Source organism: Euprymna scolopes, chromosome 30, assembly GCF_053919585.1.
Source record: "Euprymna scolopes isolate OS-2025 chromosome 30, ASM5391958v1, whole genome shotgun sequence".
Classification (NCBI taxonomy): Eukaryota; Metazoa; Mollusca; class Cephalopoda; order Sepiida; family Sepiolidae; genus Euprymna; species Euprymna scolopes.
Genome location: NC_136511.1, coordinates 43,749,569 through 43,775,244, shown reverse-complemented (window position 1 = coordinate 43,775,244; position 25,676 = coordinate 43,749,569). Strand labels below are relative to the sequence as shown.

Genomic DNA, 25,676 nt, shown 5'->3' with positions numbered 1-25,676 from the left:
ACAAAAAAAAACAAAAAACAAATGCTAAAAAAAACATCTTTCTTACGGCTTATCACATCTAAAAACTCTCTAAATACCCGTTTACGTAATTTTAATTCTTGTCCTCCTTCTAAAATTCTAACTGAATCTGTAAGCCAACCATACATCTTAACTAGTTTTATTTTCTCCTGGACTGTTTAAATCTAATGTATATTTACTGATAACTTTGAATTCTTGCTTTAAAATCAATAACATTTACATTAAGTATAAATTTACAATATTGTTCAAAACACATTTTCAAAAGAAAATACCTTAATACATTTAAACATTTTGCAACAAAACACAAAAAAAAAATAATAAAAATTTGTTACATTAAAAAAGTCCGTTGACACAAAACAAAAAATTGTCCCTTTTTCAAAGACCAGAACAATTAAAACACACTAAAAAGCCGAAAATTATACACAATGCATGAATTTGATTTCATTTCTGCATCTTTCTTTTTTTCTATAGTGTATTTTATTTTATTTATTCATTTATTCTTCCTTTTAATACTCAAGAATTTTAAATGTACTTTCGACTTTTGACACTAAATTGTTATTTATTATGATTGACAGTTTCTCTAAACAATTCAGACATTAACACACATTTTTAGGAATGACACACTGTCCTATTTCTATTTGTTTTTATTTTATTTATGAATGAAATATTTGTGGGTAGTTTTTTTTTTTTTTTTTTTGAACTGACCGTATCTCTTTTATCATTCATTACGGCATATCGGCCTTTTTTTTTCTTTTTTCAATATTTTCTTGTAAACTTTAGTTTTCTGTGTGCGTGTGTGTTCAAATTTTTTTTTTTCCTTTTTGTTCGCATTTCTGTGATCGTGTGATGTTTTTTTCCCATGGTATTATTTATTTTATTTATTTATTTATTTTTTAATCATCTTGGACCCTTTTAAAACGTTGTGTTTCTTTTTCTTTTTTTTTTCGTGGTAACCGAAGTTTTTTTTTTTTTTTTTTAAACTCACCCTTGCTGGGTGGTCAGGTCGCTACGGCTCCAAATTGTATTTATTGTATATACCCCAGGTTCGGTTTTTGCATCGTTGATGCAATTGCTAAAGGAAGAAAAATAAATCACCAATTGCAGACACATTTTTTCCTTTTAAATAATTTTTTTCCTTTGATTGTTGGGACATACGTTAAAAAAAACGCATAAATCGTTACAGAAAACAGGAAAAAAAATTGTCTCATTATGAAAACATCTGCATTCTGCCATCCCTTATTTGTTTGATGGATTTCTGTGACAGGACGAATATATATTTACAAATAAATACACATTGCTTTTAATTTTAAAAATCTAAGTAAGCTGTTCTGGTGGCCGAATTCATAGCCATCATTATTTATTCCTTCAACTAGCTTGGGTGCCTGGCGTTGCCTGGGTGTTTGTAGGTGTGTTTTGCCCAAAATAAAAAGTTGTAGTAGGCAGGCTCGAATGCATGACGCAAAGGCGGAAAAGAAAGTGGAGGTGCGTGTACGGGTGTTGTGGTTGAGTAAAACAAAGTGGTGGCAGGCAGGCAGGCAGGCTGAAACCTGTACCAAGAAGGGGGAAAAGAAAATGTAAAAAAAAAAAAATGTGACAGGTTAGCTGTTGCACCCATCGCCAAACTGGAAGTGACATAGGTTTAAATTAAGGCTAGACAATAAAAAAGAGGCGATGACTTTTAAAAATTCGAAAACATCGGAAAAAAAAAGTGACCCTTCCCTCTAGAAAAGTGTCCAGTTGAGGGTGAAGGAATAAATAGTTTTGGCCAATTTTTCGATAATTGTCGTCCGAAGGGTCGAGCTTCAAAATGATACCGAGCTCGTGAAAATCAATAACTTCTATTGAAAGTTTTTGTGAGATATACATACATACAAACATTGAAACAGACAGGTGAGATTTATATTATAGATGTAAGAAAAAAAAATAAAATGGATAAGTGCAGGAAATGTTACTTACCTTGCAGACACATTCTCTATGGCTTCTAAGGTCTTCGCAAGGGCCAAGTATGGAACTCTAGACAAGAAAGAATGATTAACGCAAATTAACACACAGTTATTTTTAACAACAATTAACACGCATTTACTTTTAACAACAATTAACACGCTGTTAATTTTTAACAACAATTAACACACTTATTTTTAACAACAATTAACAGTTATTTTTAACAACAATTAACAGTAATTTTTAACAACAATTAACAGTAATTTTTAACAACAATTAACAGTAATTTTTAACAACAATTAACAGTAATTTTTAACAACAATTAACAGTAATTTTTAACAACAATTAACAGTAATTTTTAACAACAATTAACAGTAATTTTTAACAACAATTAACAGTAATTTTTAACAACAATTAACACGCTGTTAATTTTTAACAACAACACACTTATTTTTAACAACAATTAACACGCTTATTTTTAACAACAATTAACATGCTTATTTTTAACAACAATTAACATGCTTATTTTTAACAACAATTAACACGCTTATTTTTAACAACAATTAACACGCTTATTTTTAACAACAATTAACACGCATTTACTTTTAACAACAATTAACACGCTTATTTTTAATAACAATTCACATGCAGTTACTTCTAACAAGAATTAACATGCAGTTATTTTTAACAATTAACACACTTATTTTTAACAAAAATTAACATGCAGTTATTTTTAACAAAAATTAACACGCTGTTACTTTTAACAAGAATTATTACATGGTTATTTCTAACAAGAATTAACACATGGTTATTTCCAACAACAATTGACACACAGTTAATTTTAATACGAATTAACACGTGGTTATTTGTCACAAGAATTACCACGCAGTTACTTTTAACAACAATTAACACGCAGTTATTTGTAACAACAATTAACACGCAGTTATTTGTAACAACAATTAACACGCAGTTATTTGTAACAACAATTAACACGCAGTTATTTGTAACAACAATAAACACGCAGTTATTTGTAACAACAATAAACACGCAGTTATTTGTAACAACAATAAACACGCAGTTATTTGTAACAACAATAAACACGCAGTTATTTGTAACAACAATAAACACGCAGTTATTTGTAACAACAATTAACACAAGCTTATTTCTAACAAGTACAAATATGCGATTATTTCCAACAATCAACGCGCGGTTATTTTTAACAACAATCAACGCGCTGTTATTTTTAACAACAATCAACGCGCTGTTATTTTTAACAACAATCAACGCGCTGTTATTTTTAACAACAATCAACGCGCTGTTATTTTTAACAACAATCAACGCGCTGTTATTTTTAACAACAATCAACGCGCTGTTATTTTTAACACCAATCAACGCGCGGTTATTTTTAACACCAATCAACGCGCGGTTATTTTTAACACCAATCAACGCGCGGTTATTTTTAACACCAATCAACGCGCGGTTATTTTTAACACCAATCAACGCGCTGTTATTTTTAACACCAATCAACGCGCGGTTATTTTTAACAACAATCAACGCGCGGTTATTTTTAACAACAATCAACGCGCGGTTATTTTTAACAACAATCAACGCGCGGTTATTTTTAACACCAATCAACGCGCGGTTATTTTTAACACCAATCAACGCGCGGTTATTTTTAACACCAATCAACGCGCGGTTATTTTTAACACCAATCAACGCGCGGTTATTTTTAACACCAATCAACGCGCGGTTATTTTTAACACCAATCAACGCGCGGTTATTTTTAACACCAATCAACGCGCGGTTATTTTTAACACCAATCAACGCGCGGTTATTTTTAACACCAATCAATGCGCGGTTATTTTTAACAACAATCAACGCGCGGTTATTTTTAACACCAATCAACGCGCGGTTATTTTTAACAACAATCAACGCGCGGTTATTTTTAACAACAATCAACACATGGTTAAATCAAAATTTGTCAATTTATGAAAACAATACAATGAAGAATGGTTATTTTTTTTATAAATATTCAATTATTTTAAATCAGTGACATTATGCCATGAAAAAGGAAAAGTAAAAGGAAATAATGCAAAATATTTCTTTGCTTTAAAAACAGAAATTTCATTGTAAACTTAAGCACAGCAAACAACCAAAAATGCAAATTCAAACTTGGACACGACAGACAACCCAAAAATGCTATTACAAACTTGGACACAACAGATAACCAAAAATGTTATTTCAAACTTGGACCCCTAAAAATGCCATTTCAAACTTAGGCATGACAGACAACCCAAAAATGCAATTTCAAACTTGGACATGATAAACTGATAGACAGAGAGGAAAAAAAAAAAGCTGTTCATAGAAATGTGTGAACACATGCAAAAACATTGTATGAAATGAGAAGAAATTAATGTGAAACGACCAAATATCCAAAACATCACGTTCATTACTTCCTACCCTAAATTAGTCATGTGACCCACTTAACTATGCCGACCCTAGTGCCTACTCACCATTCCGAATAATGGTTTTATTTTCAAGTATCACAAATTTCAAATCAAGTGTGAAATTGAGAGGAAGATTGAATATAAATTTTTTATTAAAAAGTAAAAAAAAAATTTATTGAACGCATAAGGGGAAAATTTAGTGTTAAGTCACGTGGAAAGAAGAGGGCTGAAAATTGGGGATGGATTGGGGAGGCTGAATCAAAATAGAATGAACCAAATACGGAAATTTAGGACAGATTGAAGAGGTTTTGAGTAAATAAAAAACAAATTCTTTGTTTTGAATCTGTTCTGGTCAGGAAGGAGGGGGGGTATGAATATAATGATGGGGGAGGGGTAACGTGAGAGAAAAAGAGAGAGTCTAAAATTAATGGAAGGAAAGAAGAGAGTAGAAAAAATAAGGAAAAATTTCACTTTAAAAGAAAGATGAAAAAAAAAGAAAAAAGGTGAGAAAAGTAAGAGTGTGAGGACGAAGTTAATTTTTGTTTAGGAAAAAAAAGAAAAGGAAAGGTAAAAAGGAAGGGAATAACAATAGAAGGAAAAAAGGAAGGAAAGAACAAAGGAAATAAAAAAAAGGATGAGAAGGAAAAAAGGAGAAAGGGAGAAAAAGATAACAAGAAAAGCACAATGGAAGGAAAAAAAAGAAAAAAGCAAGCAAGAAAAGGAAGGAATGGACAACGAAAGGAAAAAAGAAAAGCAAAGGGAAAGAAAGGAAAGGAATAAGTATGTGGGTATGCATAACTCTGGAAATTACAGGTAACCCTTGGGTAAGGTGGACCACCTGTTAGCCTGCTCATATTCTAGAGGGTTACATTGCAGGAGTTAGATGGAGTTCTTCAGCAGTAGTGAAGGCTATAGGGGAGTTTTCTTGAAAAATAAAAAAGAAAAAAGAAAAAAAATGGGTAAAAGGAATTTATTGGCCCCGTAGCCAATCTTCTGGTCCATTTTGCCATGAGACAGGACGAGCATGTTTATGCCAATGTGCAATCTTGTCTAACTAAAGATTACAGACAAAAATAAAGAGAGAGGAAAAAATAATGGAGGGAAAGGGATAAAATAGAGGAAAGGGATAAAATAGAGGAAAGGAAGAAAATGAAGGAAAAGGAAAAAAAGTGGAGGAAAAGAAAAAACAGAGGGAAGGAAAAAAATAGAGGGAAGGAAAAAATAGAGGGAAGGAAAAAAAATAGAGGGAAGGAAAAAAAATAGAGGGAAGGAAAAAAATAGAGGGAAGGAAAAATGGAGGGAAGGAAAAATGGAGGAAAGGAAAAAATTGAGAGAAGGCAAAAAATGGAGGGAAGGGAAAAAAAGGAGGGAAGGGAAAAAAAGGAGGGAAGGAAAAAAAAGGAGGGAAGGTAAAAAATGGAGGGAAGGTAAAAAATGGAGGGAAGGTAAAAAATGGAGGGAAAGAAAAAAAAATGGAGGGAAAGAAAAAAAATGGAGGGAAAAAAAAAAATGGAGGGAAAGAAAAAAAATGGAGGGAAAGAAAAAAAATGGGGGAAAAGAAAAAAAATGGGGGGAAGGAAAAAAAATGGGGGGAAGGAAAAAATGGGGGGAAGGAAAAAAAATGGGGGGGGGAAATGGGGGGAAGGAAAAAATGGGGGGAAGGAAAAAAAATGGGGGGAAGGAAAAAAAATGGAGGGGAAAGAAAAAAAATGGGGGGAAGGAAAAAAAATGGGGGGAAGGAAAAAAAATGGGGGGAAGGAAAAAATGGGGGGAAGGAAAAAAAATGGAGGGAAGGAAAAAAAATGGAGGGAAAGAAAAAAAATGGAGGGAAAGAAAAAAAATGGAGGGAAAGAAAAAAAATGGGGGAAGGAAAAAAAATGGGGGGAAGGAAAAAATGGGGGGAAGGAAAAAAAATGGGGGGAAGGAAAAAAAATGGAGGGAAAGAAAAAAAATGGAGGGAAAGAAAAAAAATGGGGGAAGGAAAAAAAATGGGGGGAAGGAAAAAATGTGGGGAAGGAAAAAATGGGGGAAAGAAAAAAAATGGGGGGAAAGAAAAAAAATGGGGGGAAGGAAAAAAAATGGGGGGAAAGAAAAAAAATGGGGGAAGGAAAAAAAATGGGGGGGAAGGAAAAAATGGGGGGAAGGAGAAAAAATGGGGGGAAGGAAAAAAAATGGGGGGAAGGAAAAAATGGGGGGAAGGAAAAAAAATGGAGGGAAGGAAAAAATGGAGGGAAGGAAAAAATGGAGGGAAGGAAAAAATGGAGGGAAGGAAAAAATGGAGGGAAGGAAAAAATGGAGGGATGAAAAAAATGGAGGGATGGAAAAAATGGAGGGATGGAAAAAATGGAGGGAAGGAAAAAATGGAGGGAAGGAAATAATGGAGAGAAGGAAATAATGGAGAGAAGGAAATAATGGAGAGAAGGAAATAATGGAGAGAAGGAAATAACGGAGGGAAGGAAATAACGGAGAGAAGGAAATAATGGAGAGAAGGAAATAACGGAGGGAAGGAAATAACGGAGGGAAGGAAATAACAGAGGGAAGGAAATAATGGAGGGAAGGAAATAATGGAGGGAAGGAAAAAATGGAGGGAAGGAAAAAATGGAGGGAAGGAAAAAATGGAGGGAAGGAAAAAATGGAGGGAAAGAGAAAAATTGAGGAAAAGAGAAAATTGGAAGGAAGGAAAAAAGGAAGCAAAATGAAATAAAAAAAATAAATGTGGAAAAAGAAAAGTAAATTTTTTAAAAAAATGGCAAATATGAGGAAGAGGTGAAAATAAAAAAATTCAATGTACCACACACAAAAAAAAGCCGTAATCTGGGCTGGAGGTGTTTATAATTCAAAAATGAATTGCCAGGAAAATTAGTACCCAACAAATTACAAAATTGACGTTCTCATATTTTTCCAATACATTAAGTATTCAAGGGCAAATAATATTAGAATTAAATTGACTTCTTTTCAGTTCATTATTCTTTATGGGTTATTACTATTTTTTATTATTCTTTATGGATTATTACTATTTTTCATTATTCTTTATGGGTTATTATTATTTTTATTATTATTACAATTTCGTACACTCTAGAAGTTCTCACACAAGTTTGTGTGATACGCAACTATCTCTGGAGTTTCAGTATTCTTCAACTTTTTCGATAACCATTACAAATCATTTTTGTTATCACAACAGCTGCTTACAATTGAGTTCTCACTGAATGTAAGTCTCCTCTAGACTCCAGTAATCTCTGCACTTTTCTAGTGGAGGTCTACTTAGTGATCTCCCAATTCAGTTTATTTTTATCCGCCTTGACTGTTCACAATCATTAACGCGCTCAGTTGCGAATAATGCAATCTTTTTTTGTGGTGGTGGTGGTGATTTCTTGCAGTTTTAGTTCCTTCAGAAGCAAATATTTATAACTGTACCATAAGCAATATTGAACAATGCCAGATAACCTTGCTAGGCTATGAAAAATCAGTTGTTTGAAATTAAATTCTAGTTGAAATAAATATTCATATAAATATAAACTATAAAGAAATGTTTAGAGAAATGTTATAAGCTAAATAGGTTTTTGAACGATTAAATTAATAACAATAATTTAAAAATCGGTCTGACCTCTTGCAGTCCGATGTTACAAACTCCTGTATTATTACATAACAAGCATGACCAGTGGAAATTTCACGCAATGAGAAATATATTTAATCAACAAATGTTTTAACAAAAGCTGCTATTTTTCTGGATAGCACAAAAAATTAATTTTTTTGGACAGAAAAAAAACACACATATCATGCAGCAAATATGAGTTTATTAACAGACCCAAATAATATAAATTAATAAATACTAAGAAAGTAATATTATGCTACATAGTTCAATAAAAATAATGAAATCACATTGTAAGAAACAATCTTTAATTTACTCCTTCAGTCTAACTAGCCCAGTAATACTTTTTTTTTTATAGAAGTTACCACTTATCAAAGCTCAAAAGTCACTCAAGGACAAAGGTTACTGAGTGTATGGTAATCACGGAAACAACAGCATATTAATATTTACTGATGGAAATGTAGTAGAAATGGATTATTTAGTGGGGCAGCTCAACAAAAACTTGGTTTACATTGGGCTGGAAGATGACCATATTGTAGTCAGCTGGAAAGCAGGTCAGAGGAACAGAGTTCCTCAGACATGTAGTTCTAGGAAAGCAGCTTTGTTCATGGAATTTGCGCTTATATTTAGGTACAAATAATGAGTGAGGGAAATTTTTGATAGTGGTTGTAGCTAGACAAGTGTTTTTTTTTTTGTGAAAGTTTGGGAGGCGGGAACTATAGACTGAAACTCAGACAAGTACTTATTTGCCATGAAATAATAACAGATGTTATTTGATTTCCATTGTTTCAAATATTTCCTTTTTATTATTTCCATAACTTAGTTTTAAATATTAATTGTTTTTTGTTTTTTACTTAGTTATGCAAACTAGCTAATGTAACCGCGTCATTCATAAGGTCCTAATCTGCAGCACTTTGAGTTCGTATGTCTTCCTTAGGTTGTTGATTAAAACAATCTGATCTACGGACAGCAGAAAATTCTCTATGGCGATGTTAATCCATCATTCAGTGTTCTGACTAGAAACAGACAATGGCATTCACATCATACCATACATCAGATCCGCCACATGAGATAGTGTTGTGCAATCACTTGAATGAACATGTTAGTTGTTTGATACAACAAGTGTTGAAAGCAAAAGGAACCATTCAACTGAAGTATTCAGCCCTCGACAGCACAAGAATTACCTCCCTTGATATCAAATAGTATTTTTGTTTGTTTGCTTGTTTCAAATAAAAGGATAATTTATTTCTTAGTTAAATTCATTAACAAATGGACAGACGAGGCTCAGATTTGCACAGTTGTGACACACCAACTATCTTCTTCCTTTCTCCGCCTAGTCATCAACAGTGAACATATGAGAGTTCTAGTCTGCAACATAATGAAGGAACAAGAAGAATATTATATAAATCGTATCATCATCGTATCGGGCGGGTTTCCCGGACCAAATTGACTCTTTCTCTCCACAGGTCTCTATCTTCCACGACCTTAGGAAGATCTTGAATACTTGGATTTGTATTACCATTAATAATTTTTATTTTTTTCATGTTATCCTAAAGCAAGGTTTATTTTGTGTATACAGTGGTTTGCTATTTCTCTTTTACAGTTTAATAAGTTTTGGAGGTCCTTAAAGTTTACACTGTCAAATTTCTCATTTATACATACTCTACATGTGTCCTCCACATTTCTACATCTACTGGCCTATCTTGTTTTTTAGTTGACTAGTGCCTAGTGTTTCCAGTAACAGATCACTGGCACTGTTTTTAGTATAAGATTTTTATTTTATTATTGAATGTGCTTTTGTGGTCGGAATATCTAATTTTAAAATCTAGGAAGGTCATATCTACATAATACTTCTTGTTATTCAGGATTTTTTTATTATATGTGTGTATATACATATATATAAAAAAAATGGACTCGGCCGTCAATTTCAACATATGAGGTTCTGCCACAGCAACTAAGTTGTTCGTAAATCCACACAGATGATTTGTTTATAGTGGTGAAGGTTTTGTGTAGCACCAACCACACTTTCTGGTATTACTGCTAATCTTTGTCGGTGCAATGGCTGTCACAAGATAGAGCATGCAATAGACTGCAGGTTTTTACATCAGTTTTCCTTCTCCTAGATAAATGTTTTAACGAAGACTGAGGGTGCATCTTTCACAGTGAATTAATGCGCCCTCAGATATCAACCCGAAAATTTCTACAACTCAGTGCGTACATATAGTGCCTAGCCTTCCAAAATGATCACCCATCTGGTACTGGCCAGGCAAGAATCTATGCTTCCATATGAGTGTGCTATATATATATATATATATATATATATATATTTAGGCAGAATTTCATTATTCGCGCATATTTTATTGAAGAGGATCTTCGTTCTTCTTTTTATGATCTTTCTTTCGAATCTTTCTTGTTTTCATACAAGTATTTTTGTTGTGGGATCCAAAGTTCTTATAGTCCCCTAGTTTACCGAACGTTTTCGGTCTCGATTGACCATCGTCAGGGTTGTTCTTCCTGTGCATCCTAATTATTGATTGATTTGTTCTCGGTCGTTTTACTGTTTTTATTACTAATTTACTATGTGTAGTTTCGCCTAATTTGAATTTTTTTAGGCGAAACTACACACAGTAAATTAGTAAGTAAAACGACAGAGAACAAATCAATCAATAAGTAGGATGCACAGGAAGAACAACCCTGACGATGGTCAATCGAGACCGAAAACGTTCGGTAAACTAGGGGACTTTATAAGAACTTTGGATCCCACAACAAAAATACTTGTACGAAAACAAGAAAAATTCGAAAGAAAGATCATAAAAAGAAGAACGAAGATCCTCTTCAATAAAATATGCGCGAATAATGTATATATATGTATATAATAATAATTTAGGAATTTAAATTTGTAATTTCAAAAAGTAAAATTTCAAATATAGAAATTTTATTGTATGCAAGACAAAGAATACAGTATTATAGTAAAATATATTTCCTTAACCCATGAGTTTTCGATGTTTGTACATCTCCTCGGAGGAAAAAAATTAGCAAATATTATAAAAGGTTTGCACCTGATTTGCTAAAGATAATAAAGATAGAAAATAAAATTAAATGTTTTTAAAGTTTTTAAATCATTTTAGCTACATAGAAAAACTAATTTAATTTTCTATGTTTATACCTTTAGCAAATTAGGTGCAAACCTTTTATAATATTTGCTAATATTTTTTCCTCCGAGGAGATGTACAAACATCGAAAACTCATCGGTTAAGGAAATATATTTTACTATACTGCATTGTCTTGCATACAATAAAATTTCTATTTCTGAAATTTAACTTTTTCAAATCATAAATTTTAAATTCCTAAATTATGAGTTATTTGCTCTATCTAGTATATTGAGCAATTTTATTTAGCTGGGATTGTCTTATATAAAATATTGCATCCAATAATATTTTTTAAGACAGATAATCACTGGATTTGCACACCAGTAGATTTATTGTATTTCTCTATTCTGAATTATATATATATATATATATATATATATATATATATATATATATATATATATATGAATGAGAAACTTATATGATAATGCTTGTAGAGGAAAATAACAAGAGTTCTTATTGTGACATCATTACTTTTGCTTCCTCCAAATATTCAAAAAGCAATAAATATTCAAAAAGCAATAAGCACAAAGTAATAAGCAAAAAGAACAAAAAGCAGTTCAGTAAATAATCGAGCGTTTCCTTTGATTAGACGACAGCTGTCAGACTGAACTAAATTAGCTTTGCAGAGAAAAGTGAAATCATTTGTTTTCTTGTCAAATATAAAGAGCAGACATAATGATGGAGGAGGTGAGGGGGAAGAGGAAAAGGAAAGGAAAGGCTGGGAAAATCAGAGCCAATAAATCTTGCAAGATTTTTGTTTTCTTTCATCCTTTGTAAATCAACAAAGAAGCAAAAATTATTTATGTTGCTTTCAATGCCGATTCATATTTTTTATTTTATTTTTATCATCATTACATGATTGTTAAGTTGTTTGCCTCATTATCACCAAATATAAAACAAACAATACATAACTTTATATTTTACTAGGTGGGGGGAGGTTGGCTTGCTCAGGCATAAACTACACTTAAATATATTTTAATTCATGCAGATTTCACAGAACCAATTCTCTACTGAACATTATGTCTGTGTGTGTGTGTCTATATATATATATATATATATATATGTTGAAAAGAAATCAAGACTGTAAATTTATTGTTCAACAGAATACTCCAAAAACAATTTTCTAAATATCTTTATTCCGCAGAATTTCAAAGAATGCTATTCTTCTCTTTAGAGGAAAGAAAGATATTAGCAAATTATACATTCAATTTCTTTTTCAATCTGTTTTTTTTTTTTTTTTTACAAGGTGGTCACACTTATCAAGGCTCGGAAGCCACTCAGGGATAAGGGTTATTGTAAGTACAGTACGTTAGTGTGGATATTTAGAGTGTCTACTTAAGGGAGCGATTCATCAGGAATTTGTTTATGCTGGACTTGAAGACATCCAAGTTGTAGTCAGGAAGGAAGCAGGTAGACGGAACAGAGTTCCACAGGCATGCAGTTTTAAGAAAGAAGCTTTGTTCATGGAATCTACGTTTTGATTTAGGCACAGATAAAGAGTCGGGAAAGTTTTTGACAGTTTTGGTTGTTTTTCACTCTACAACTCACGTGCACGTTCTGCTGACTTTGAACTCCTGATTATTTGTTGGTTTTTTTTTTTGTTTTTTTTTTTTCTTCGCTTTTTGGATTCACCATTCAGTGAGTCTTCATGTACTCTGGACCTTCTATACTCGGATTGTTTTGTTTTTTTCACATTTTTTCCCCCTATTTTCACATGTTTTAACCAACATGAACACTTTTTTTTTTTTTGCAATTTATAACTAACCATCATAAAGTGATGTATCATTTGATGTCATAACCAGCAAATTTTAACTCGGCTATAATAATAATTTGCTAATATCTTTCATATGCGTATGTGAGAAAATCAGTGGGCAAAGGAGAGCTGACTAGCAAAAATATTAGCAGTAGCAGTCGTAAAAGCATGTATGCAAATTAGCAAGTGTATGCAAACTTGCGTCAAAGCACAGGAGGGAAAGACATTCCACGTGGTTGAAGGAGAAGCAAAGTGTGCTCCAGGGAAGATGGACGTGTAAACACACGAGGGTGGAAAGCATCAGATGGCAAAGAGACAGAAACGTTTGGAAAACACATTTGTGTGTGAAAGGATTTTTGAAATATAATGAAATGAGTTGTTTTCGAGCAACCACAAATAAATGCATTTAATTTGCACTTTTAAAAAAATGCAGAGTGGAATTTTTTTTTTTTTTTTCCCTTTCATTTGTTTCCTGTTTTATTTTGGTTTCTTTTTTCTTTCCCATTTTATTTTTGTTTCTTTCCTGTTTTAATTTCCTTTCCTGTTTTATTTTTGTTGCTTTTTTCTTTCCTGTTTTATTTTTGTTTGTTTCCCATTTTATTTTTGTTTGTTTCCCATTTTATTTTTGTTTCTTTCCCCGTTTTATTTTTGTTTCTTTCCCCGTTTTATTTTTGTTTCTTTCCCCGTTTTATTTTTGTTTCTTTCCTTTTTTATTTTTGTTTCTTTCCCGTTTTATTTTTGTTTCTTTCCTGTTTTATCTTTGTTGCTTTTTCTTTCCTGTTTTATTTTTGTTTGTTTCTCGTTTTATTTTTGTTTGTTTCCTGTTTTATTTTTGTTTCTTTTGTTTTATTTTTGTTTCCTGTTTTATTTTTGTTTCTTTCTGTTTTATTTTTGTTTCTTTCTGTTTTATTTTTGTTTCTTTCTGTTTTATTTTTGTTTCTTTCTCGTTTTATTTTTGTTTCTTTCTGTTTTATTTTTGTTTCCTGTTTTATTTTTGTTTCCTGTTTTATTTTTGTTTCCTGTTTTATTTTTGTTTCTTTCCTGTTTTATTTTTGTTTCTTTCTGTTTTATTTTTGTTGCTTTTTTCATTTCCCATTTTATTTTTGTTTCTTTCCTGTTTTATTTTTGTTTCTTTTCTGTTTTATTTTTGTTTCTTTCCTGTTTTATTTTTGTTTCTTTTCTGTTTTATTTTTGTTTCTTTTCTGTTTTATTTTTGTTTCTTTCCTGTTTTATTTTTGTTTCTTTCCTGTTTTATTTTTGTTTCTTTTCTGTTTTATTTTTGTTTCTTTCCTGTTTTATTTTTGTTGCTTTTTTCTTTCCTGTTTTATTTTTGTTTCATTGGCCATGTGATGTTACATATGTTTTTTTTCTGTTTTAGCAAAAGGCATTTATTACTGTTACTTTCCAAACAATGCCTGCATCTCTTTTTTATTTTACTGTTCATTTTGTCTGCCATAAGATTAACAAAACCCTGTCGTATCAACACCAGCTTAAAAGTCTCTTGCCTGAGCTATTAACACATGTTCACTGCAAGGTTAAAAAGAGTTTCGAAATATAATGAATTTGTTGTTTTGGAGAAACCACGAATAAAGACATTTCATTTACACTAAAAAAAATACAGATTCGGATTTTTGTTTCTTTCCTGTTTATATTTTATTTGTTTGTTCCTTTACAGTGGTACCAGTCAGCGTGTGGGTCCAAGAGGTTTGAAGTGTACTGACACAGATAAAAAGTTCCAGAATTTATTTTTCTAAATACTCAATACACTTTTGCCAGCGTGAACGATGGCTGTGCATATGCGCTTTACCATCTAAAGGTTGTTACAAAAGTAAAATCTTTTCTTTTTTTTTTTATAAAACAAAGTTGTACCATTAAAATGAGCTTTATCCTCCACAATTTATTTTTCTACATAGGCACCATAACTTTCAATGCACTTTTATCAGGAATTTAATTTCTGGTCCTGACACACATCCATAACAGGGGTTGATTTCTTAGAGTTTCACGCTGTCAATATTTGCAACAGAGAGATAAAGCTTTCAAGTCATTAATGCATAAGTTCAGTCATCATAACAATGCAATTTGCAATCCACTCTAATCGATTTGGATGGAATAAAAAAAAATTGGAAGCAATACTTTTGGAACGTCCTCGTATTATGAATGGAAAGAGCTTACTTGCATTTTTGGGAATATTATTTCGTGAGGTTAATTTGAACGTTTTACAAAAACAAATAATGTTATATAATATTTTATGAATAAGTAATGAAGTTTCAGAATTTAAAAAAAAGACCTAGCTTTTTCTGTGTAAAATTTATGCTAACAATGCAAACACGTTGATTTCAGACTTTATGACAAGCGTCATAACAGTGGACAATAAAGTCACTAAACACTATATTGAATGGATAACGAGAAAATAATTCTGTGTAAGTTTTTTATGTTTCTGAATTTTTGAGATGAGGATTGCTTATTTGTATTATTTGGATTCTTCGGACTACTGTTCTCATCCTGTCCGACCTTCTACGGATGTATCTTGCAAAACTTGGGAATTATTTTTTTTTTAAATATTTTGAAATTTGTTTTTATTTTGTTATTTATTACATAAGAAGTCATTTGAGGTATAAACACTAACTATCTACCAAACGAGTAATGAAAATAGGTTTTCGTGCTTACATCTTTTTTTTTTCATGTAAAAGCAAAACACTGTTATCCAAAACGGAAAACAAAATGAGGTACTTTTTCTAGAATAATAAAGAAGGTGCCCTGTTTGTTTTCCAAATGATTTTCGGATCACAGTTCGCTATTTACATCAAGACACCGTAAGCCAGAAAACATGTTTTCGTTAGCTAATGAATAGATATTTAAAGCATGTAATTATCACTAAAAATGTATATTTCTCAACAGATTTTAACTCCTAATGTGGTAATATTTAACATAACAAATCATGTAATAATATTTAACATAACAAATCATGTAATAATATTTAACATAACAAATTATGTAATAATATTAAACATTACAAAACATTTTTAACACCTACACAGAATTATTTTATCGTTATCAACTCAATACAGTATTTAGTGACTTTACCCTGCGGACATACATTTTTAATACTTAACTAGCGGGACCTGTGAAAATTCCACAGAGTATTCATTCATATGTAATATATTGATGTTGGCATTCTGTAGATGTTCTGTGCAAATGGAGACGCTCTGATATTATTGAAGCTTTTTTGTTAAAACTGCAAAAGTATGTATCTAAAGTGGCACGAACGCCCAGTAAAGCCCAGTCATAAAGTACAATTAAATACAACATTTTAATTCTTGCAGATTTTTATTATTATAGAGTTAATGTTCTATCAATTTTTATCTATAAATATAAAAGCGAAAATGTATGTATGTATGTGTGTTCGTTTTTTCTGTGTGTCTACAAAAGGCTTCTTTCAGAGAAGCGGTCGCTCGCTTCACAACTTTTTAAAACTTTTTATATCACATATAAATCGTAATATCTCACAGTTAACAATGAAGCTCGTCTCTCTATTTAATTTGCTCAATTTCGGGAAGATAAATATTAAATATTTGTCGCTCGCCGCATTTTATTTTTCTGGGGGAGAAGGGACAGTAATGTTTTGGGGCTAGGGGTTAAAACTTGCTCCAGCATATGCCATATTTTATCTAGGCTTATTAAATTCATTGCTGTGTGCACCATTGTAATGCCTGATTAAAATTAAAGAAGTTAATTTTTTTTTAATTTCAATTTATCAAAAGTCGTCTGCTTTGTCCCGTATTGGCTAATAGCATCTGTTATCGCTTTCTCATTGGCTGAATCAGCATCATATCAGATACTTGAGAAATTTGGTTCATAATATGCAACAGTAACGACATCCAGTTCGTACAATACATAAATGCTGATTCATTCTTTTAATGTGACCATACCATCAAAGTCATCTCTTCTGCACACATCTCTCTATACTGTCCAGATTTAATCTTCTAAGGTCAGCAGATCTAAGTCTGTCTGCCGTTAAATATGCTGGTAATATTAGAAAGTAAAGTCCAAAGAAAAAATTCCCAACCATTATGCTCTCCTTCTTGCAATTCTCAGTCTCAAACCTCAGCACACATCTGTCAGAACTTACTTCTGCCAAAAAGACACCTTCTCTCTCTCTCTCTCTCTCTCTCTCTCTCTCTCTCTCTCTCTCTTTCTGACACACAGGCTTTTTATTTGAAAAACCGACTGCATCTCATTTGCATATTTCCTCCAACTCTCGTTACCTAACGTGATCACCAGTCCATAAATAGCAAGAGCAGCCATTTTTTTTTCTTTATCCCTTTCTTTGAAATGGGCAGCACATTGTACAAGATTAGGTTTGTACTACTTTTGGATCACACTGTCTTTAGGATCCACATTACACATCCATCATATCATCCTATTATTTTTCTCCATGTATACTATAATATTACAAGCCATCACCACCCTAAAAGGATTTTTGTCACATTTTATTCAAGAGCTCCTTAAATGTCACTTCTTTCCAACACCTTAACTTAATTTCTGATCTTTTTTATGTAAAACTAATTTCTAGTGGAAATTTCCTCTCTCTCTCTCTCTCTCTCCTATATAACCTAACTTCTGGTGGAAATTTCCGCTCTCTTTTATGAAAGCTAATTTCTAGTGAAAATTCCTTCAGATCTATGTAACCTAATTTCTAGCAGAGAGAGGGGGGGGGGATTTATACCAGAAATTTCTCTCTCTCTCTCTCTCTCTCAAGAAAGGGAGAGAGAGAGAGACAGACATACATCCAAACAATATGACATAAATGCAGGAGTACCTCAGGGGTCTATCCTTGGACCTCTATTATTCCTGATATTCATAAACGACCTCCCTGATAATATTGTTTCGGAGATGGGTATATTTGCCGATGACACCACTCTCTATAACAGATATGAGGGGAAAACAAATGAACACATATCCAAGAAAATGGCAGAAACACTAGAGGATGACCTCCAATCTGTAGTGGAATGGGGACAAAAATGGTTGGTCACATTCAATGCTGCTAAGACTAAGCTTGTTTCCTTCAATAACTACAAGAAACCTTCTCTACCACCAATAGCAATGGCCAAGAACACATTGCCTGAAAGTACTTCTTTTAAACTCCTCGGCCTAACGTTTACAGGGAATATGAACTGGAATAGATACATTGAGAGCATTGCCAAGGCTGCTGCAAGGAAGGTTGGCTCCCTCTACCGTGCTAGAAAACTACTTACGCCTGCCAGTATCCTATACCTCTATAAGGCAACCATTCGCCCATGTATGGAGTACTGTTGTCACATCTGGGCTGGTGCATCTGCTGCTTGTCTCTCGCTCCTGAACAGGGTTCAAAAAAGAGTCGCCAACCTGATAGGTCCTGAACTGTTATCTAGCCTTCAGCCTCTGTCCCATTGACGAGATGTTGCATCCCTCTGCCTGTTCTACAAATACTTTAATGGTGAATGCTCTGACGAACTGCAAACACTTGTACCTCCCCCGACGTAACTACCCCCGACAAACCCGACAAGCTACTAAGTCTCATCCCTTTACAGTAGAGATCCCTAGGTGCAAGAAAGCCTTTTACTCCAATAGTTTCTTCCCCAGAACTGCGGGTCTTTGGAACTCCCTTCCGGGATTCTGCTTTCCCAACTGCAATGATATGCAGAAGTTCAAGTGTAATGTTAACAAACATCTTTCTACTCTTCTCCCTTCATAATGACCCCGCTAATTAATTCCCTAATAGTAGCCCCCTGCTCCAAAGTGGCACTGTGCCTCGTTTGGGGTGAAAATTGAATTAAAAAAAAAAAAAGATAGACAAAGAGAAAGAGAGAAAGACAGAGAAAGCAAGAGATAGGAGAGACAAGGATAGAGTGTAAAAGAAAGAGAGAGAGATAGAGACAGAGAAAGAGAGAGAGAGAGAGAGAGAGGGAGGGAGAGAAAGAGCGAGAAAGAGTGAGAGAAAGAAAGTGAAAGAAAAAAAAACAAGAAAATTCATAATTGGACAATGAAGTAAAAAAAAAAAAAAAAAAGTACTTACTTTGCCTTTGCAGCCCAACAAGCAGATTTAACTGGATGATATTTCGAAGAAGCAGGATTATATTCAGTATCTTTGATAAGTTTCTCAGAATCTTCGGCTTCACTGCAAAAGTGAAAAAACGTTTACTCTTAATCATTTTTAGAAAATTACAAAAACGTGTGCCCGCCCCCCTCTGCGATTACTACTTTTTTCAAACCATTTTACTGATGCTTCCAATAGCTTTAATATCAAATTTTATACTTTTTCAATTGAATATGCACTAAAAGAAAAACTCACGTTTAACAGTACAACTTGGACAAAACAATACAAGGATTTTACTTGCAAAAAAAAGAAAAAAAAAGAAAATAGAATTCTATTTCCATATAAGAACTAGGTTCGTCCGAAAATAGACTACCGTTGCCACATCTGCACAAAAGCTGCTTGCTGCACCCTATCCTGCCTTAATAAAGTTTAAAACCGCCTTTAAAACCTAGTAGTTGAGGCCCTTTTCTTTTCTCTGCAACCTCTTTCCCACAAAAAAGATGTTGCAGGCCTGTCTCTGCATTATCGCTATTTCATGGCAAGTGTTCAACTGAACTCCAATTTATGGTTCCCTCTTGCCAAACTTTCACAAAAAAAAAACACTCGACTAGCTACAACCACTATATATGATTTCTCACACTTTATCTGTGTCAAGATCTAAACGCAAATTCCATGAACAAAGCTTCTTTCTCAGAACTGCCCACCTTTAGAACATTGTTCCACTAGCCTGCTTCCCAGTTAAATACAACATGGTAGCTTTCAAACCCAATGTAAACCACCTTTTATTCATTAACTCTTATCCTCAAGTGACCTTTGGGCCTTGATAAGTAGTGAATCAAGTAAAAAAAAATAAACAAATTAAATAAAAACTCTTTTGTTCTCTGAAGATTGAAGATGTACCTTTTGTGGTGGGGGGTCCTTAATTAGAGAGAGGCAGATAATGAGAGAGGAGAGATTTAAAAAAAAAAAAAAAGGACAATGTTTTTAAAAGAAAAATGTAACACATTTTAACTTTTCTATTTTGTTGTCTATCTCCCGGGCAACACCAGGTAGCAATTCTAGCAATGGATTACGTATAATGATGGGGATAATATTCTAATGAAGATAATTTTTTTAAAGCTTACAATTGAACTAATGGTTTTCCAGACTCTTATTCTTGTGCAATGATTTATATCTCTACGGGTTATGTGGCAAATTAAAGCTCTGAACTAATTGTGGTTTCTGTTTTACAGGTGATTGAACTGAGTGTCTGAACTGTGTGAAATGAAGCCTGTTGAATGTCGAGCAGTGATCCGGTTTTTGTATTTGAAAGGACACACACCACAGGAGACTTTTGATGAAATAAAAGAAACTTATGGTGATAATGCCCCATTATATGACCTTGTAAAATGCTGGCATTGTGAATTCAAACATGGCCGAAAGTCTGTGGAAATAGATCCCAGACATGGTCGCCCCACCTTCTGCCATTGATGAGGCATCTGTCCATTTTGGAAGATCACGCATTACTATTCGCCAAATAGCTCAAGATGTCAAGATTAGTACAGGGTCTGTTGAAACTATCATTCATGACCATTTGCATATGCATAAGGTGTCTGCCAGATGGATTCCAAGGTTACTCACACCATTCCAGAAGCAAGAATGTGTCGGGTGCTTGAGGATGAATTTGGAGATGTGCCAAGAAGATGAGTCAAAGTTTTTCAAAAGACTGATTACACAGGATGAAATCTGGGTCTATCACTATGATACAGAGACCAAAGCCCAGTCAGTGCAGTGAAAGCACTTGAACTCACCACCTCCAAAGACGGCAAGGATGCAGCCTTCTGCTGGCAAGATCATGCTCACAGTCTCCTGGGACCAGGACGGAGTAGTGATGACAGATTTCCTGGCAAAGGGTACCACAATTACAGGAGTCTATTATGCTTCACTTTTGAGGAAATTAAGAGAAGCTATCAAAATCAGGACGCTCCGGTCCACAACTCGCATGTCGCCAGATCAGAAGCACGGGCGTGTGGTTATGAAATCCTGCCCCATCCTCCCTACTTTCCTGACCTTGCACCCTCTGACTTTCACCTCTTCCCAGCCATGAAGTTTTTGAAAGGAAAATGTTTCCCAGATGATGCAGCCTTGATTTCTGAAGTCATGTCGTGGTTGGAGGACCAACCTGGGGTGTTCTACAAAAACGGTCTCCAGAGCTGCATCAAAAGATGGGAGAAATACATAACTCTGGGTGGTTCCTATGTAGAGAAAGACTAATAACTGTGCCAAGTTTCGTTGCTCTACTGCTATGGGAAGTGGGTCAGGGGCATTACTTATTGCACACCCCTCGTATGTGCATGCAAGTATTATGTTTCTTATAAGTAAAAAAGAAAAAAGTACTAAAGCTGAGATCCAAATCAAAACCTAAAGATAGTCAAGTACAATAACCATTTGACCCGCTTGACACAATCTTTAAAAGGTGTTTTCAAACTACTTATTCTTAACACAAGTAATCTGTAATGTGGACTATTTACGCAAACGCAGTTGTGAAACAGTAAACATAAAAATCCGATGACTCCCACGTCCTAATTGTTTTGATTTTGACCCCTTAACAGCACTTTTTTTTCTGGATCAAAATGGATTAAAAAGTTTTCCACGTGTCTGAATATCCTATATACCAAATTTCAAGTCTGTAGATAAAAAATTGATTGAGAATTGTCCTCACACACATCCTTACTTTTATAGATGTACTAGAAGAAGTACCCGGCGTTGCCCAGGATTAAACATAACGTTAAATTCCTTTACAAAAACTTACATAAAAAAAAAAAAATTTTAAACCGAAAGAAACTGAGACATGTGCATGTGAGTATTGTTTTTTTTTTTTTAACAATTCACTTCTTGTAAGTAAAAAAAAAAAAAAAATACTCCGGGGCTCTCTGGACACACTTATCTTTAGTTGACCTTTGTCAACTAAAGATTTTCGTTTACTAGCCAAATAGAAAACTTACTAGCCAAACCCACATGATTTTTAGAATATGACATTTTAGTTCTGTGATTTTTTTTTTTTTTTTTTTTTTAATAAGTGTAATTCTATATAAATATATATATATATATATATACAACAAATTTTATGTTGATACTTTGAAGGTATAAACATTCTAATTTCTTCAAATATTTTTTAAACAGCCTTTGTTAAAAAACAAGAGTATATTGTTCTATTAAACTTTTATTGTTTAAATAATTTAACTTTGTTCGTTTTATTAAAAAAAAAAAATTTGAAAAGATATTTTTCACTCAGTTTTGGAAGATTGTCAGTGAAAGAAATGCAATCGCCAAATATGGGGGAGGGGGTGGCGTTTTGTAACTATTCTGTTTTTTGTTTGTTTGTTTTTACTCAACTTCACTAGCAGTGTCAGATGTCGCCATTAAAAATGAGTGATAAAAATCTGAATTATTAGACTCACTATCCTTCGAAGCTTATAACTACTTGAAAAATGTAATTTAAACCCTATTTTTTTTTTTTTTCAATAAAAGGAGCAAAGACCAAATTAAAAAAAAATAAAACAATAGCGCCGTCCCTATAATGCAGAAATGTCTTATATTTTGTTCTCCATATCCTGTGCAACCAGGTAGCTATTCTAGTAATGGATATCATATGTGCGTATTATGCACAATCATGAGGATGATCTTGTAATGAAAATAATTCTTATTAAATCTTACAAATGAACTGATGGCTAACCATTTAGATTTCCACACACTTCTATTCCTTATTAGATTTACTTTCCACCTCCTTCTCCAATATCCTCTCCCATACATATAATCCCCACCCCCACCTGCAACATCAACTAAATGCTTTGCGCTATCTTATTTGTACCAAACACGTATAACTTTGGTCCTTATCTGAACTTGCCTGGCCCATCGTGTTTACACACATTTAAATGCTTCCCTGCATGCAAACTGTGGCCGTTTTTCCATTACGTGCCCATAAACAAAAGCCAGTGAAGCAAGATGGGTCTGACCCCTAAACGACCAGAGATAACGCAGAAGACATGGGAGGGGGGGGGCTTTGAACAGTGAAGATAATAAAATCCATCAATTTTCCCTTTTTCACAGAATTTGCAGTTAAAAGAAGAAAAATATGTGGGGAAAAATAGTTTGGATAGGTTAGAGTGGACATAGTTGGTAAGGATGGAGTTGGGGGGAGGTATAGCTTCCAGTTCATTTTGAGAGCTACAGGGAAGGAGAGATCTTACTCTACCCTTTGCTCTGAATTAATAGACTATTCTCTTTAGTTTTCCTTGCAAGAGAAAGAAAGATAAAGGGGCAAATGTACAAGACCACATATACAAACAAATTATATACTAGCAGGGAGACCCGACGTTACCCAGGATTGAATAAGGACAAATGTTTCCACTTCCAATACTTTTATTGTCATTGAAATTGGTGAAATTGCCCATTTTTCAATTTCCTGCTCTAATCAATGCACTGGGAGGAAGCTTCACATGCCTCCCCCACAATGACAGTCCACAATACATTGTAATCTACATTGCACTGTAGAGAACTTATTGTTGATTTTATAAAATTATTTTTATATATAATAGCTTTAAAAAGTTTAAAATGCAAAAATCAAATATGATCCAATTGTGCCCTAAACAAAAACGTTCATTTCGAATGCGCCTACTGTTGATTTAATACTGCAAATGCATTTGTGATGTTAGGTTGTATAAGGGAGTTAATTTCGATCAAAATGAGACTGTTCTTCCTTGAATTGAATATTATTGATTTTTAATACATCTCAGAGGCATTCAAAACCTTATCTAAGAACATTTTCAGACACATAAGATATATTTATGTGAAATTTCAAAATAAAATTGGTCCAACCATTTTGGAGTCCATACGGAACAAACTCACATACAAGTGACCTTCATATAATAATTACTATACTTATATAATCATCAGTGCAGGATGTCACAATTACTGCCGGTTGAGAGATTTGAACCCAGCAATGAAGCCATTTCTGACTATTAGCAAGGAACAAATCCACATGGCCAATGTTAACCACGAGAAATACAGTTGAAATTTAAACATTTTTTATGTCAAGACAGTGATATTGATCTAATGATTATAACATTATGGTCTGCATGTGTAAGCTTAAGTGACCGACTTTTAACTTCAACTTAGTTTGCTCAACAATAAGAACAGATTTCTTAAAGGGGCTGACATAATTATCACTATCATTATTTTTTAACACCTACAGACACTAATGTTTCATCTTTTCGGGAATTATCATTGTAGAATGCCACGATTACCGCCATTCGGGAGATTCAAACCTGGCACCGAAGCCATCTCTGATTCCCATTACCAGGGAACGAATCCACACGACTACTGTTAACCGTGAGAAATACAGTTGAAATTTAAACATTTATTTTTAAAATCAAGATGGTGATCTAATGATTATGATATCATGATCTGCGCATGTAAGCTTAAAATCCAAAATTTTAAAACAGAAATATAAATATTAGTATGAATATTAAAATTTATTGTTTAATGATATCTTGAAAAAAAAAAAAAAGAAGCTCAATATTAGAGATAAAGCATCAATATTCAAAGGGAATTAAATTATGCAAATTAGGATTTACAGAATTTATTTTTCAAAAACAAGGAATACAGAAAAGAATTATTTCCTTATTCCATGGAGTTTTAAAAATTTTGCTTTTTTCTTTAAAGGAAAACAATTAGCAATAAAATTATTTTATAGACTTCTTATAACATTGCTATTTATAAATAAATAAAATGAGAACTATCATACTCAAAAACATATCAAAAATTGTAGCAAAGGATATTTAAAGTCATATCAGTCAAGCATGTACAGGCCATAGAGCATTACATATATACCAGATATAGGAGGAGGAGGAGGAGGAGGAGGAGGAGGAGGAGGAGGAAAGAAAGGGACTGAACTTTTAAATTGGGCAGTTGGTTCTCAAGAGAGCTACCAAACAGTTGAGCCGGGTGGCTCCCTTTTGGGGCTTTCAGTAAAGGACTACGTTAATGGGTCTTACTTGTTTACTTTGAACTTGAAGACAATCATATTGTAGTCAGCTGCAAAGCAGGAAAACGGAAGACAGTTCCTCAGGCATGCACTTCTAAGAAAGAAGCTTTGTTCATGGAATCTACGTTTAGGTTTAGGCACAGATAAAGAGCCATCCACTATGATTATGCAATCCGTACAGCTATGTACCTAGAAAACGGAGCCATAAAACCTGACATAGTGATATGGGAGAAGAAGGAGAAAGAAGAAATGCCAAGGCCTTAAAAGAAACTGGAATCTTAGGAAGATCTCTATCAATCCAGTAATTATATGAACAACTGGACCCATGAAAAAGAATTTGAAAGACTACCTGGAAAATAAACCCAATGAACCAAGTGCAAGAGAGGTTCAAATAATTGCACTTAAAAGGGCAGTCAGAATCTTAAAACGATCTCTCGGTTGGAATATATAAGTGGCAGGTGAATGTTTGCCATCCACTAGAATGCTCCATCCTCGACTTAAACAAACTGATGAGAAAATTAAAAAAAAAAAATAAAATAATAAACATTGACACAACACACTGCAATTTATAAATATTACTCCTGGACCAATTTATACCTGCTCCATTTGATACGATGATAATTTAAAAACTATGTCGTTTATTGATCTGTTATATTTCGATCGTCGTGGGTTCAA

The 25,676-nt window shown here is 33.3% G+C and overlaps 1 protein-coding gene across 1 annotated transcript in view; it reads right to left on the bottom strand.

Annotated features, from left to right (window-relative positions):
- Window positions 1-25,676, bottom strand: part of LOC145254777 (DNA ligase 1-like) — a 288,066-nt gene that overhangs the window by 85,586 nt on the left and 176,804 nt on the right. The window contains exons 9-10 of the mRNA XM_080113551.1: window positions 18,956-19,057; window positions 1,975-2,031 (exon numbers count right to left, since the gene is read on the bottom strand). Of these exons, the coding sequence (XP_079969677.1) occupies window positions 1,975-2,031; window positions 18,956-19,057 (159 nt within the window). The remainder of the gene's footprint in view (window positions 1-1,974; window positions 2,032-18,955; window positions 19,058-25,676) is intronic.